Raw genomic sequence first — 12,771 nt, 5'->3', positions numbered from 1 at the left:
GGTGGGGCATGGCCTCTTCCACAGACGTTACAGCCCCCCCACCCGCTCCGGAGTGGGCCCTGTGGGAAGACAGCAGGTGACTTAGGCTGGTTGTGGGCACAGTGCCAGAAACAGGCAGAGCGAAATCTGGAGCACACCGGAGCGGGGGTGAGGCGGGAGGACTGGGCAGGCCCAGGGCTGCAGGTCAGAGGGGAGGAGAGACATCAGCCTTCGCCCGTCTGACCCCACTCTAACAGTGCCGCCTTCTCCCGACCCAAATCAGCCCCTGCCCCCTACACCCTGCTGGTGCCGCCCACTCCCTCACCTGCAGCCCACTCCTAGCCCAGCCCTGTCCCCACCCCCGCAGCCTCCTAACTTGGTGCCGCCTGCCACTCCGACCGCAGCCCTCCCGCCCACAAAGAGCCTGTGCCTGCACACACAGCCCTGCAGTCTACACCAGTGCCCCTCCCTCCTGCCCAACACCTCCTCCTAGCCCAGCCCTGCCGGAGCCCCTCACTGCTCCAGTGACCTCAACCTCCTGCCACCCCCAGCCCTGCCGGTGCCCCTACTCCACCGACTCCCAGCCCCATGCAGACAGCCCTGCCGGTGCCCCTCACTCACGAGACCCGCAGTCCCTGCCCCATTCCTGGCCGGTGCCCCTCACTCCGAACCCGCATACCCCTGCTACTCCAGCCCTGCACGTGCCCTCACTCCCGACACCGCGCCCCTGCCCCGACATCGTACAGTCGGTAGTCAGCCCTGCCGGTGCCCTCACGCACCCGACCTCCGCAGCCTGCCAGCACAAGCCCTGCTGTGCCCCACTTCCCCAGACCCGCAGCCACCCCCTGCCACCACATCCATGCCGTGCCCCTACACCCCGAGCCCCGCAGCCCCATCACAAACATCCTAGGCAGTTTTTTTTCGTGATATTTTTTTTTAATTTGTTTCCATAAAAGAATAAGAAAGAAAAAAAAACCCCATCAACGAATTGGGTGGGGGAGGAAAAGCGGGCAGGGCCAGGTGCCCCCAGTAGGAGCCCCCTCCCCGCGATGGGCCCCTACTGTGAGGTCAGGCGAAGGTCGCATGGGGGGGGGTTGTTGCTCATAGCCTCCCTCAGCCCCCATTTCTGCCCCTAGGACTCCGACTCCGTGGGGGCCCCGGCCCGGCAGCCCAGCTCCAGCCCCCGCTCCAGCCTCAGGGTTCCGGGGGAGGGGTCACTCAACCTGCAGAACCAAAGAGGATCAATGTAGAGGGGAAAGGACCAAGCCCCTCCCCAGTCCTGAAGCCCCCGCCCCCTCCCCCAGCCTCCAGGCACAGTTCCCACACTGAGCCCCGCCAGCGCCCTCCAGGACGCAGCATGCCCGGAGAAGGAGAAAAGAGCCCTGAGAGCTGGAGACACTGCGAATGCCAGCGTCTCGAGGCCAGGTTCACGCCGGGCCAGGGCTGCGGGGGAAAATTTGGTCAGAGGGGCCCCACATGGACCCCAGGCCCCCCTAGCGCTGTTCCGGGGCGGAGGATGGCCTGCCAGGAGACTCCATGGGACGGGCCCACACCCCTGACCACCCCCAGTGCCGCCGCCAAGCAGCGGGCCAGGCCAGAACCCCCTCGGTGGAGGTGGGAGAGGAGACGCGCCCAGCCAGGAACTGGTCCTGCTGAGGGGGCCCAATAGGCGCTGTTTCCCTGTGCTGTGGGGACACGGGTGACATCCCCACCCCCACCCAGCGCCCCATTACCTGTCAGGCAAAGCGGCAGGGTTCAGGGCGCTCATGGGATGGCGCCATTACAGTTGCAGGGCGGCCTGAGCCGCAGCAGCAGCCAGGCATTGGAATCACCGGAGCCTGGGGGGCAAAGAGGGGGGTACGTCAGGGGACAGAATCGCGCACCAAAGCCCTCCACTCTCCTATGTCTGCGAGCCTGGGTCCAGCTGGGTTCAGGGTCACATGGGGCCACTTCCCCACGCCTTCAACCAGAGCCCCCTGTCCACGCAAGCCCACAGGAACCCACCACCCTGGCCAGGCCAGGACCTCACTCCCCCAGCTGCGGTCCCCACCTTCAGCGCTTGGCCAGCAGCTGCAGGCCCACCGAGCCGCGCCAGGCCGAGCTCTCCGGGGCCACTCGGGGAAGGAGATGTCCGGGTCCCCATCAGGACCGCTCGTGACTGCCCCAGAAAGCAGGGGCCGCCCGGCACAGCTCGAACCCGGTTCAGGCTGCTCCAGCGCCCGGCGGCACACCTGCTCCGCGGAACCTGCGGGGGTGCCAAGGCAAGGGGGTGGTGAAGCGACCCTGACTGCAGGGCAGGGGGGTTACGAACTAGGGAGGGGCGGGGGGGCAGGAAACTGGCCGAGCAGGGGAGGTAGGGCTTGTGGGGAGGGGGCCAGGCAGGGCCACGGCCAGCAGGGGAGGGGGAGGAGCTGGGGGAGGTCAGGTGCTCATGGGGAGGGGCAGGGCAGGAGCCCGGCCAGCAGAGGGAGGGGAGAGCTGGGGGGAGGTAGGGCTCATGGGGAGGGGCAGGCAGGGCCGGCCCAGGCAGGGGAGGGGGAGAGGGGGACTGGGGGGGAGGTAGGCTCTCGGGGAGGGGGCAGGGCAGGGCCGGCCCAGCAGGGGAGGGGGAGAGGCCTGGGGAAGGTAGGAGCCATGGGGAGGGGCAGGGCAGGCGGACCCAGCAGGGGAGGGGGAGAGCTGGGGGGTGGAGGGGGAGAGCTGGGGGAGTAGGGCTCATGGGAGGGCAGGGCAGGGCGGCCCAGCGCAGGAGGGAGGGGTAGGGCTCGGAATTGGGGAAGGGGCAAAGGGCAGGGCCGGCCCCAGCAGGGGACGGGGGAGAGCTGGGGGGGAAGGTACGGGCTCATGGGAGGGGGCGGGGGCAGGGGCAGGGCGCGGCCCAGAGGGAGGGGGAGGGGCTGGGGGGGCCAGGGCTGGCCCAACAAGGGCGGAGGTAGGGGAGGCGGCAGGAAAAGGCCAAGCGCCGTCTGGGGCCGCGGGAGGCAGGCTCCCACTCACCGTCAGGAACCAACCCGTAGTCCCTTGGAAAATTCGGGGCCGGTTGTCCGGGGTCCCTCATCAGCACGATGCTGTTTCAATCTGCATGAGGTGGGGCAAAAGGGGTCAGAGCTCGGGGTGGGTCTAGACAGGGCCCCACCACAAAGCCGGGCCCCTCCACCGCCACAGGGCTCCCGCCCACGTGCCAGAGGGCTCGAAGATCCCGCGCAGCATCCTCCCTTGGTGAAGGCAGTGCAAGAGCCCACGTAAGCGCATGGGCCCCTTCCTCGCTGCCCTTTAGCGATCGTCTTCTGCAGGGGCTGGCCATGGCCGCCAGCCCCGGTTTCTTCTCCCCTGCGGGGCGAGGCGGAGGGGCGGGTGAGCTTGGGGTCCGCTCGCCGCGCACCTCAACCCCCTCCCGTCTGGCTCCAGCCCCGACACCTGCCAGCTTGGCTCCCACCGCTGCCAGCTCACCGCCACCGAGACACCTGCCAGCTGGCTCCCTCCCGACTGCCCGGCTTCCCGCCCGACAGACCTGCCACCTGGCTCCCCCCCCCGCCCAGCTCCCCGCCCAACGCTGCCCACCGTCCGGCCTGCCCCCCCCCGCCCAGTCATCCTGTCATCCCCCTCGCATCAGCCACAGCAACCACCCCAGACCCCTGCCAGCCGAGCCCTCCGGGCACCCACCTACCCCAGTGCCCAGTCACCCCCGCCCCCGCCCCCACCCTGCACTCAGTTGCTTTGGTAACACTCCCCATCTCCATGGCAATCTCTGCTGCACCACCATGCAGTTCCCATGGCAATGGGATGCAGTTCCCATGGCAATGGGATCCAGGTCTCTTTCTCTTTGTCACTGTCTCTCTCCCCTATCTTGGGCGGGAGGGCTGAGCTTTTTGGCCCCCCCCATCTCCCCATGTGATGGTGGGGGAGGAGCTGGGACGGGCCTGGGGTAGGGGAAGAGTCCAGGGCTGCGAATTGGTGGGTGCGGGTGAGGGCCGGGATAGAAGGAGGTGGGTATTTGGGACACCTCTGGAACTGGGCAGGAGCCCATGGCAGCCGGGGGACAGGGAGTTCAGGGAAGGGGGATCCCCCCCTTCAGCCTATTCGCCCCCAAAGCTACCTCAAGGTGCATAGCCAGGGCTCTGGGATCCTCGACCCTTCCCCTCCCCCAATAACGAGGCAGCTGCCAGCTGTGGTAGAAAAGGGCTTTAATTGAGAGCAGGAGGCCATGCCCCCAAAATGGCCTCCATTCCCCAGAGGCTCAGCGGGGGGAGGCCAGCCGAGGTGGGGGGGTCCCCGGGAAATTAAAGCAGAGACCCAGAGGGGAGAATCCGCCTGTGCCTTTAAGTCTCCCTCTTAAAGGGGTGGGCGGCTTGGGCAGGTTGTCCAGTTGGTGCCTTTTTAGGTGTTCTTAAAGGGGAGGTGCACATGGACAAATCACAATGGCCGTGGGGGAGGGTGCCCCAACTTGAGGCCTTTCCGAGTCTCTTCCGTGGGAGGTTTACAAGTAACCCGCTCGGCAGCCCGCAGCGCGGGGGGGCAAATACTCATTGCTCCAGGGAAAACGCTGGCCAAAGAAACCGGGACCTGAGGCGTGCCTTTAACCTGCCCTTAAAGGGGAGGTGCCCACGGGTGGCAGGCCAGTGGGAAGTCTCAAGGGGAGGGGCACAAATGAGGAGGAGGGGAAGGCCAGTACCTTTAAGAGTGCGTGCAAGGAAAAGTATACAAATCTGGAGGCCAGTAAATAAATAAAGCTTCCAGGAGGAAGCGCTGAAGTAGCTGATTAACTCGTTCCCCAGCTGGTGACTTTAAGAGTCTCTTAAAGGTGAGGTGCCCAGGTGTGGCGGGTAAATACTGAGTCCAGGACAAAGCCAGACAGTGTCTCACTATAACATTCTCAGGTCGGTGTATTCAAGAAATGTGGAGGACAAATAATAAGGCTCAAAGTCCATGCCTTTAAAATCCTCTTAAAGGTACAGCGCACAATTGCTGAGGTCAAATATTAAATCCAGTTTAAAGCATCCATCAGCCGCCTGTTCAAAGAGTTCCAAGATGGCACCTTTAAGCCCCTCTTAAAGGTGAGGGGCAGAAGTGTAGCAGGCAAATAAAACAGGCTTTGGCTTGGAGGAGGCTTTTAATACCCCCTTAAAGGTGAAGTGTGCAAACATGGAGGGCGACTAACACATTCTCCTTGGAGGTGGTACCTTAAAAACTTGCTGAGATTTAAGACCCTCTTAAAGGGGAGAGACGCAAAGAAGCAGCCCAGCCCAAAGGCGGCCAGGCCTCTCCAGCGACGCGGGGCTGTTAAGTCCCTCTTAAAGGCGACGCGCGCAACCACGGCAAACAAAATCCAGCGCAAAGGCCTCCTGGCATGTCCCATCGCCACGGCTCCTTCACCACCTTCTTAAAGGGGAAAAGTGCGTGGCTACAGCAGACAAAAAAACTCCGGTGCACTACGTCTCCGATTGTCCAACTAAACACAGCGCCTTTAAGGTCATCTTAAAGGTGATGCGCGCAATGACAGAGGACGAAAATGAAGTCTCACCCAGCCAGCAAAGTGCGAAGCCAAGGGGACTGTGGGAGTCTCCGCCCGGCTGCTGGCGGGTGGGGGAGGCTGCCTCTTAAAGGGCCGGTTCACAGCACGGAGAGGTCGTTGCAGGACTTGGAGCGTTGCTTGAAGAAGCGGCCGTTGCGCGGAACCAGGCTGGAGAGGAAGCGCTTGGCTTTCTTGGTGAGGCTCTCGCGGCGCCCGCCTGGGCCCCCGTCTCCCGCCGGCCGGTGCCGGCGCAGGCGGATCTGGCGCACGGCCCCCTCGAACAGCTCCCGTGTGTTGTGGTGCAGCGCGGCCGACGTCTCAATGTGTTTGCAGCTCAGCATCACGGCCAGACTGCGGCCCTCTAGGGGCGGGGCCAAGAGGCCACATTAGTGACCTGTTCCCAGCCGCCCCCATCCCTGCCCTGGGACTGAGGGGGCTCAGTGGGGGCGAGGGAGAATCGAGGTGGGGGGGAGGGAGGGGTTCTGTTCTATGGACTGGGGTAGATTGGGGGGTCCTAGGAATTGGGGCTGTGGGGGGTGGATTGGAGGAGCATTGGGCAGGTGTGGGGACACGTTGTGATGGGAGTTTGGAGGGGTCTGGGGGATCAGACAGGTGTTTGGGTGAGGCCTCTGGGCAATGGGTTAGGTCAATTTAGGGAGCCCGGGGGACTGGGTTTTCAGGGCAGTTAGGGCGTTCCCCCTGGTGGATGAGGGTCAGGGCAGGTCTCTTGGGATTTAGGGGGCCCCCAGGGCAATGGGGGTGTAGGGGCAGTTCAGGGGTCCTCTGAGGTCACTCACCCTCCAGCGAGGACCTCTCGGGAGCGCCCAGGTCGCTCTTGATTTGCCCACCGGATGACGGGGGGGTCGCGGTGGGGGCTGCCTCCCGCAGGGCGCCAGGCAGCGGTCTGGCAGGGATGCGGCTGAAGCGCGTCCGGGTCGGTCACGAGAAGACGAGCAGGAAGGCGTTCTGCCTTGTCTGCAGACACGACTCCTGCAGCCAAATCTCGCCCGCCTCACCCTGGGGGAGAGTTGCCCCCAGAACCCCCGTCAGACCCCGGAGAAGCCCGCGCCCATAGATCTTGCATACATTAGTGAGGTCTTCCTCATTCTTCCGGGAGCTCCACTATATTCTTGGCTGCTCCTCCGAATATCACCCCCCGCCTTCCCGAGGCCGGGCGATGTCATGTGAATTTGGCTAGATTCATAGTCATGACAACTCCTGGGCAGCTACTTTTTCCCTCCTTCATCCTAGTTTCCTCTCTCTCATGTCTTGCTCCAGCCTCATGGTGCCTCTACTGCAGCTGTGCCACCACACCTAGATTCTGGCTATCATTTATTTTGCCAACCCTGAAGACCCTGGCTGATCGTATTGCTGTTGTTGCTACTGAACTACCACAAGCTTTCAGCATCTCCATTTAATCCTGCAGGGCTCAACTACTATTCCTACGTCCAACCAATCCTGACACTGAGAGATAGGTAGAGATGCCCAGGATAGCTTTTGTTAAGGGCCTGGGAACAACACTCCACTGGTACATTTGGCTCCCCTGTATTTTGAAGCACTGACTGCCCTTTACACTGACCTGCAGTTTGTTCATAGTAGTAGATCGCTCGATACCATGAGCCTGAGGTGATCTACTCATCCCGTTATTTTTCTTCAGAGAATAGCTGTGTGATTGATTATAATTACTAAGTTATGAAGTAACGTGATTCTTACAGGGAAAGCTGATTCTCGTCTTTCTTGGGATAATACCTTTATGCAGAGACGGGATCTCAGATGAGCAATACCTTTCTTAGTTGTGTCAGCATGTTATAGTCAGCAGCTCCTGTGTGCAATTAGTCCATTAGTGATGACATTATTAAAAATAGTAATAATTAAAAAAACACTATTTCTTGGATATGGCTGGGATTCTGTTTTCAGAGTCATATCAAAACAGTGATTTCCCTTTTGTTGAAAAGCACTTGCAGCGTCAGGGTGCCTGCTCTATTAGCTCCGTCTAGGAGACAAGAGCATGGGTTTTCGGTGAAGGGTGCAAACGTGTTGTGACTTCAGAGCGTGAGTGTTCAATTGTGTCCAAGTGGGAGAGAATGTCCCATGGGCATGTCAATGCGTCAGTGCCTGATCTAATCTCTGGTTTGCCTCCCGAATTGCATTAGGTTCAGGTTCTCGCAGTAACATACTAATCTTGTGTGCACTACAGAGAATGTGACTATTGAGGTTTCTTAAAAGGCATCTTCCCTTCATCGGTGGCTGCTCAGAAGAAGTCCCGTTGTTGATGCGCTCAATTTATATGAGAAAAACGTTCGAGTTATGGGATTTTATAGCTCGTTCACAAAGTGTAATTTTGGATAGAGTTATATAAAATTTTTGGTATGGCATTGAGGCTCCTCCATTTGCTGGCTCAGGCAAGAATGTGTGGTCAGAAATTGGAGTCTCAATACATACTGGGCTGAATCTAAAAGTTCAAAGGAGCCAAGGTAAAGACTGCTGTTTCTCCGCATACAAGTACGGTTGTGTTTCCCAGACAGTGTATTTTTTGTGGTTTTATTTATGTTGTAATCAGAGATAAAAGTGTGTTATTACATTATTGTTTATTATCTTTACTTTGCAATACTGAGGGGAGAGGTATTGTAGGTGCAGACATATCATTTCCTACATGTGCCTATCGAGCGCTGTGGATTGATTTTGAAAACCCAAAGAGCAACACATAGAAGAGCAATTGGACGGCCAGCGCGTAACATTTATAGCTGGACGTCTGCGAGGGCTCCTTTCTGCTCACATCACCAGAGTTTTCGATGCAATCTCTTAGCTCCTCTGGCTCTTCAAGGAGGCCATCGGCGGCAGGTTGGTAGCCACTGGTCATCCCCAGATATTTGTCATCTACATTGTGCATTTTCAGCACCCGCCCCTTAAAGGGGGGGGCTGAGAGGGCTTTTTTTCACCTTGGGATCCAGTGTGGTCCGAGATAGGTCGTCACATATTAAGCTCAGAGGGTATGTTAGGGCCAAGCTCTCGATCGCATCGCACAATGGCCGCGCTGCGTATTCGTGTTCCGGCTGGTGGCAGGCGCTGTGTACCATTATTCTGGGCGGGGCGCACCAGATTACTTACAAGATAACGCGGGTGCTCTCGCCTCCCTCTCGCCGCTCAGGCCTTGTCACATGCTGCCTCGGCCCCCCAGCTCATTGTACCGACTTTGGAACAAGAAGGGCCCCCTGGGCATTCACCGGTGTAGTGTCCAGGTTATTTTGATTGCTCTAGCCCCTCTTCCCTACCAGCCTCCCTCGCTTGCATCACCCCCATAATTTGCTGCGCCTCGACATTCCCAAAGTCACTCCTACATGCATGCAGGCTAGCTCCCGTGCCTCGATGGGGGGCTTCTCGTCCGCAAGTCATCACACTCCCCTCTCGCGAAGATGCCCGCTGGCGATTTTCTCGAGCGAGCGTGTACATTGTGCCCCGCTGACGCCTCCATATTCGGCGCTGCCAGCACCACCCCGGTACGGCCCCCCCTGGCGACCCCGTGCTCGCGACCATGGGGGGCAGTGTTCTTGGTGCTTGGCCGTTCCACTTTGTCGCCTCCCGTTCCGGCGAGTTCTCTCTCTCAGGTGTTCCGTGGGGCAGGCGAGCTCGCCGCTGCACTCGCCATGTTACGGTGGCCGCCTGGTAGCCCACCAGGGGTGCAGCCCATGGGTGCAGTCTTTGCTGGGGAGACAAAGAAGCTTAGGCTGGAGCGGCAGAGGACACAGGTGATGAGCACTGAGGTGTTCTATATACAGCGTCAATCAATGATCACCCTCATTACCCTTTTGATTCCATATTGTGCCTCAACCCATCCCTGCCCCCAGGCAGCGCATACTCCAATGCCAGCCCACCGCAGGCCGATGCTATCTGGCCTTCTTGCGAGGTCTGCCCTTATGGGTTATGTGTGTAATTGGTGACTTGTAAATATTAGGGGGGCTACGGCTGTTACTCGCGGCTGTGGGGGGGGGCGGCGAGCCGGTTCTGGGGAACCTGGGGCGCCCCCGCCCATTGGTGGTCCCCCCCAACTCTAGTTATAGGTTGCCCTGAAACTTCCCAAAATAAAACCCTGTTTCCAGTGGCCTATAAACTTTTGCCAAAATCTTTATAGGCTAAAAAATTCTTCCACTCTGCAGGTGCGGGATCTAGCGCTGGGATGAACATTTTGATTGAGCGAAGTTATCCGATACTGAAAATTGTTGCAGTAGCGCCGTGGCGGTGACGAGGAGCTAACAACCCCATTATGGGATCCCCTCAGTAAACTACGAGAGACATAGGTCGAAAATTATTCTATCCATCATCTGGTAACGCAAGGTGAGACCCCTCGAGCCTTCTTGCAGTCTAACACACTCGCAAATAACTTTGCAGCCCCATGGGGCGGAAGGCTGGATCCTGCAAATGTTCAAATTGAGTGAAATTGCATGGCCTGGCTTTGGGCAGAGCCGAGTCCCGGCAGGGAGAGCTGAGATATGCAAAACTGGCACTTAGCCCCTCAAAGCCAGTCGCTGGACCTTCTTGTTGGCATCTATGTATACATTTAGGCATGGTATAATACCCTAAATGCGTATAGTGTGGCACTTAGTTATCAGAGAGGCACGCTCAATGCGTACACAAGATCCTGCCATATCCACTCGATTATGCAGCTCATTCTCGCGGAGGAAAAGGCAGAAAATCACGAAGATAAGCCATTAGTAAAACTTTTATGCGTCACGCCCTTTTGCTCCTGAAACATCAATCCTTTGCAGGTGAGCAAGGCCTGCGAGAGTGGCTTTAATTGTAGGCACAGTACGACATGAACCCTAAGAACCAATAGCCTCCACATTTGTCTGCCGTTTGGACGGTGATAGGTCCCGTCGGCTGGCCACACCAACCTGCTAATGATATGCTTGTCTTTCGGTGTCTTGGCGCTTCTTCTTCTGCAGCGTATGTCCACTCAATCAGCTTTAGCGACCCAGAGATGTTTATCGACGTTGCTATCAAGCCGGTGTCATAAGTAGCTTATCATCAGGCCGAGAGGGGTTTAATTTCTTGTTTATCGCGTTAATGGACGGGGAGGAGCGAGAACACCCTCTGGGGCAGCCTCTCCCCTCAGGGTAGCACGGCGGGGCGGTTTTGGCTGCAGGAGTCGTGTGCAGACCAAGGCAGAACGCCTTCCTGCGTCGTCCTTCTCGGTGACCGACCCGGCGCAGCTTCAGCCGCAATCCCTGCCACGACCCTGCCGGCGCCTGCGGGAAGGGCAGCCCCCCACCCGCCTACGACCCCCCCGTCATCCGGTGGGCATCAAGAGCGACCTGGGCGCTCTGGCCGAGAGGTCTCGTGGAGGGTGAGTGACCTCAGAGGACCCCTGAAACTGCCCCTAACACCCCATTGCCTGGGGGCCCCCCTAAATCCCAAGAGACCTGCCCTGACCCTCCATTCCACCAGGGGGAACCGCCTAACTGCCCTGAAAACCGCAGTCCCCCAAGGGCTCCCCTAAATTGCACCTAAACCGCCATTGCCCAGAGGCCTCCCAAACACCGTCTATCCCCCAGACCCCTCCAAACTCCATCACACACGTGTCCCCACACCTGCCCAATGCACTCCTCCAATCCCCAAACCCCCAGCACCAGGCTTCTAGACCCCCCCAATCTACCCCCAGTCCATTAGAACCCCCCCCTTTGGGCGCCTCCCCTTAACCCTTCCGTGCCCCCGCCCAGGGGCCCTCGGTCGGGGGGGGCACGTCTCTGTCGGTCGCCAGGAGAAGGCAGAACTCGCCCTGTGGGTGGAATTTTGCCCCCCCCCCAGTCTGCAGCCCCCCCATCCAGCTAGGGGCGTGGGGGGCGCTCAGGCACCAGCCTTGCTGGGAGATTTCCTCCTCCCCCGCCCCAGGCGGTATTTGAACCGTCCCGGCATTTTCCCGCCTGTGACTAATTGAATAATTTCCAACTAGCAACTAATGAGAGTGAGCTGCTAATTACAGAGAGAGAGAGAATCCAGCCTCCCCCACCCACTCCTCTCTGTACCCGTCCCCCCACCTCCACCCATCTATCTCCATCCCCCCGGCCTCTATCTATCCAGCCCCTCTATCCATCCATCCATCCCCATCCACCCCACCTCCACCCATCTATCCCCATCCCCCCGGCCTCTATCTATCCCTGCCCACCCCCTCTATCCATCCATCCATCCCCATCCACCTCCTCTATATCCATTCATCTATCCATCCCCCCCACCTCCACCCATCTATCCCCATCCCCCTGGCCTCTATCCATCCATCTCTATCCCCGCAACCTCTATCTATCCCTGCCCACCCCCTCTATCCATCCATCCATCCCCATCCACCTCCTCTATCCATTCATTTATCCATCCCCCCCACCTCCACCCATCTATCGCCATCCCCCCAACCTCTATCCATCCCTGCCCACCCTATCCATCCATCCATTCATCCCCATCCATCCCCTCTATCTAACCATCCCTGCCCACCGCCTCTATCCATCCCCACCCCCTCTATACATCCATCCCCATCCACCCCCTCTATCTATCCATCCATCTCCATCCACCCCCTCTATCTATCCATCCCCATCCACCCCCTCTAGCCATCCATTTATCCACCTATCCCCATCCACCCCCTCTATCTATCCATCCATCCCCATCCACCCCCTCTATCCGTCTATCCATCCATCCCCATCCACCCCCTCTATCCATCCATTTATCCATCCATCCCCAGCCACCCCCTCTATCCATCTATCCATCCCCTGCCACCCCCTCTATCCATCCCCTGCCACCCCTCTATCCATCTATCCCCATCCACCCCCTCAATCTATCCATCCATCCACCCATCCCCATCCACCCCCTCAATCTATCCATCCCCATCCACCCCCTCTATCTATCCATCCCAGGGTTTCTCAAACCGGGGTCGCCGCTTGTGCAGGGAAAGCCCCTGGCACGCCAGGTCTGTGTGTTCACCTGCCCTGTCCGCAGGCCGGCCCATCACGGCTCCCACTGGCCGCGATTCACTGCTCTGGGCCAATGGGGCTGCTGGACGCTGCGCAGGCCGAGGGACTTACCGGCCACCGCTTCCAGCAGCCGCCATTGGCCCGGAGCAGCGAACCGCGGCCAGTGGGAGCCGCGATCAGCCGGCCCTGCGGACAAAACAAACCAGCCTGGCCTGCCAGGGGCTTTCCCTGCACAAGCAGCGATCCCGGTTTGAGAAACCCTGCGATAGACAGATAGAGGGGTGGATGGGGATAGACGGATGGATAGAGGGGGTGGATGGGGATAGACGG

At 59.4% G+C, this 12,771-nt stretch overlaps 1 protein-coding gene across 1 annotated transcript; it reads right to left on the bottom strand.

Moving 5' to 3' along the window:
• Window positions 1-4,638: 4,638 nt before the first annotated feature.
• On the bottom strand, window positions 4,639-8,381 carry REM2 (RRAD and GEM like GTPase 2). Its single transcript, XM_075072101.1, is given in 3 exon segments — window positions 4,639-5,852; window positions 6,289-6,508; window positions 8,268-8,381. Coding segments are annotated over 3 exon segments (597 nt in total). The 3' UTR covers window positions 4,639-5,589.
• Between the last annotated feature and the right edge of the window lie 4,390 nt (window positions 8,382-12,771).

This window comes from Chelonoidis abingdonii, chromosome 14 (genome assembly GCF_003597395.2).
Source record: "Chelonoidis abingdonii isolate Lonesome George chromosome 14, CheloAbing_2.0, whole genome shotgun sequence".
NCBI classification, from domain to species: Eukaryota; Metazoa; Chordata; order Testudines; family Testudinidae; genus Chelonoidis; species Chelonoidis abingdonii.
This window is presented reverse-complemented; position numbering and strand designations above follow the sequence as displayed.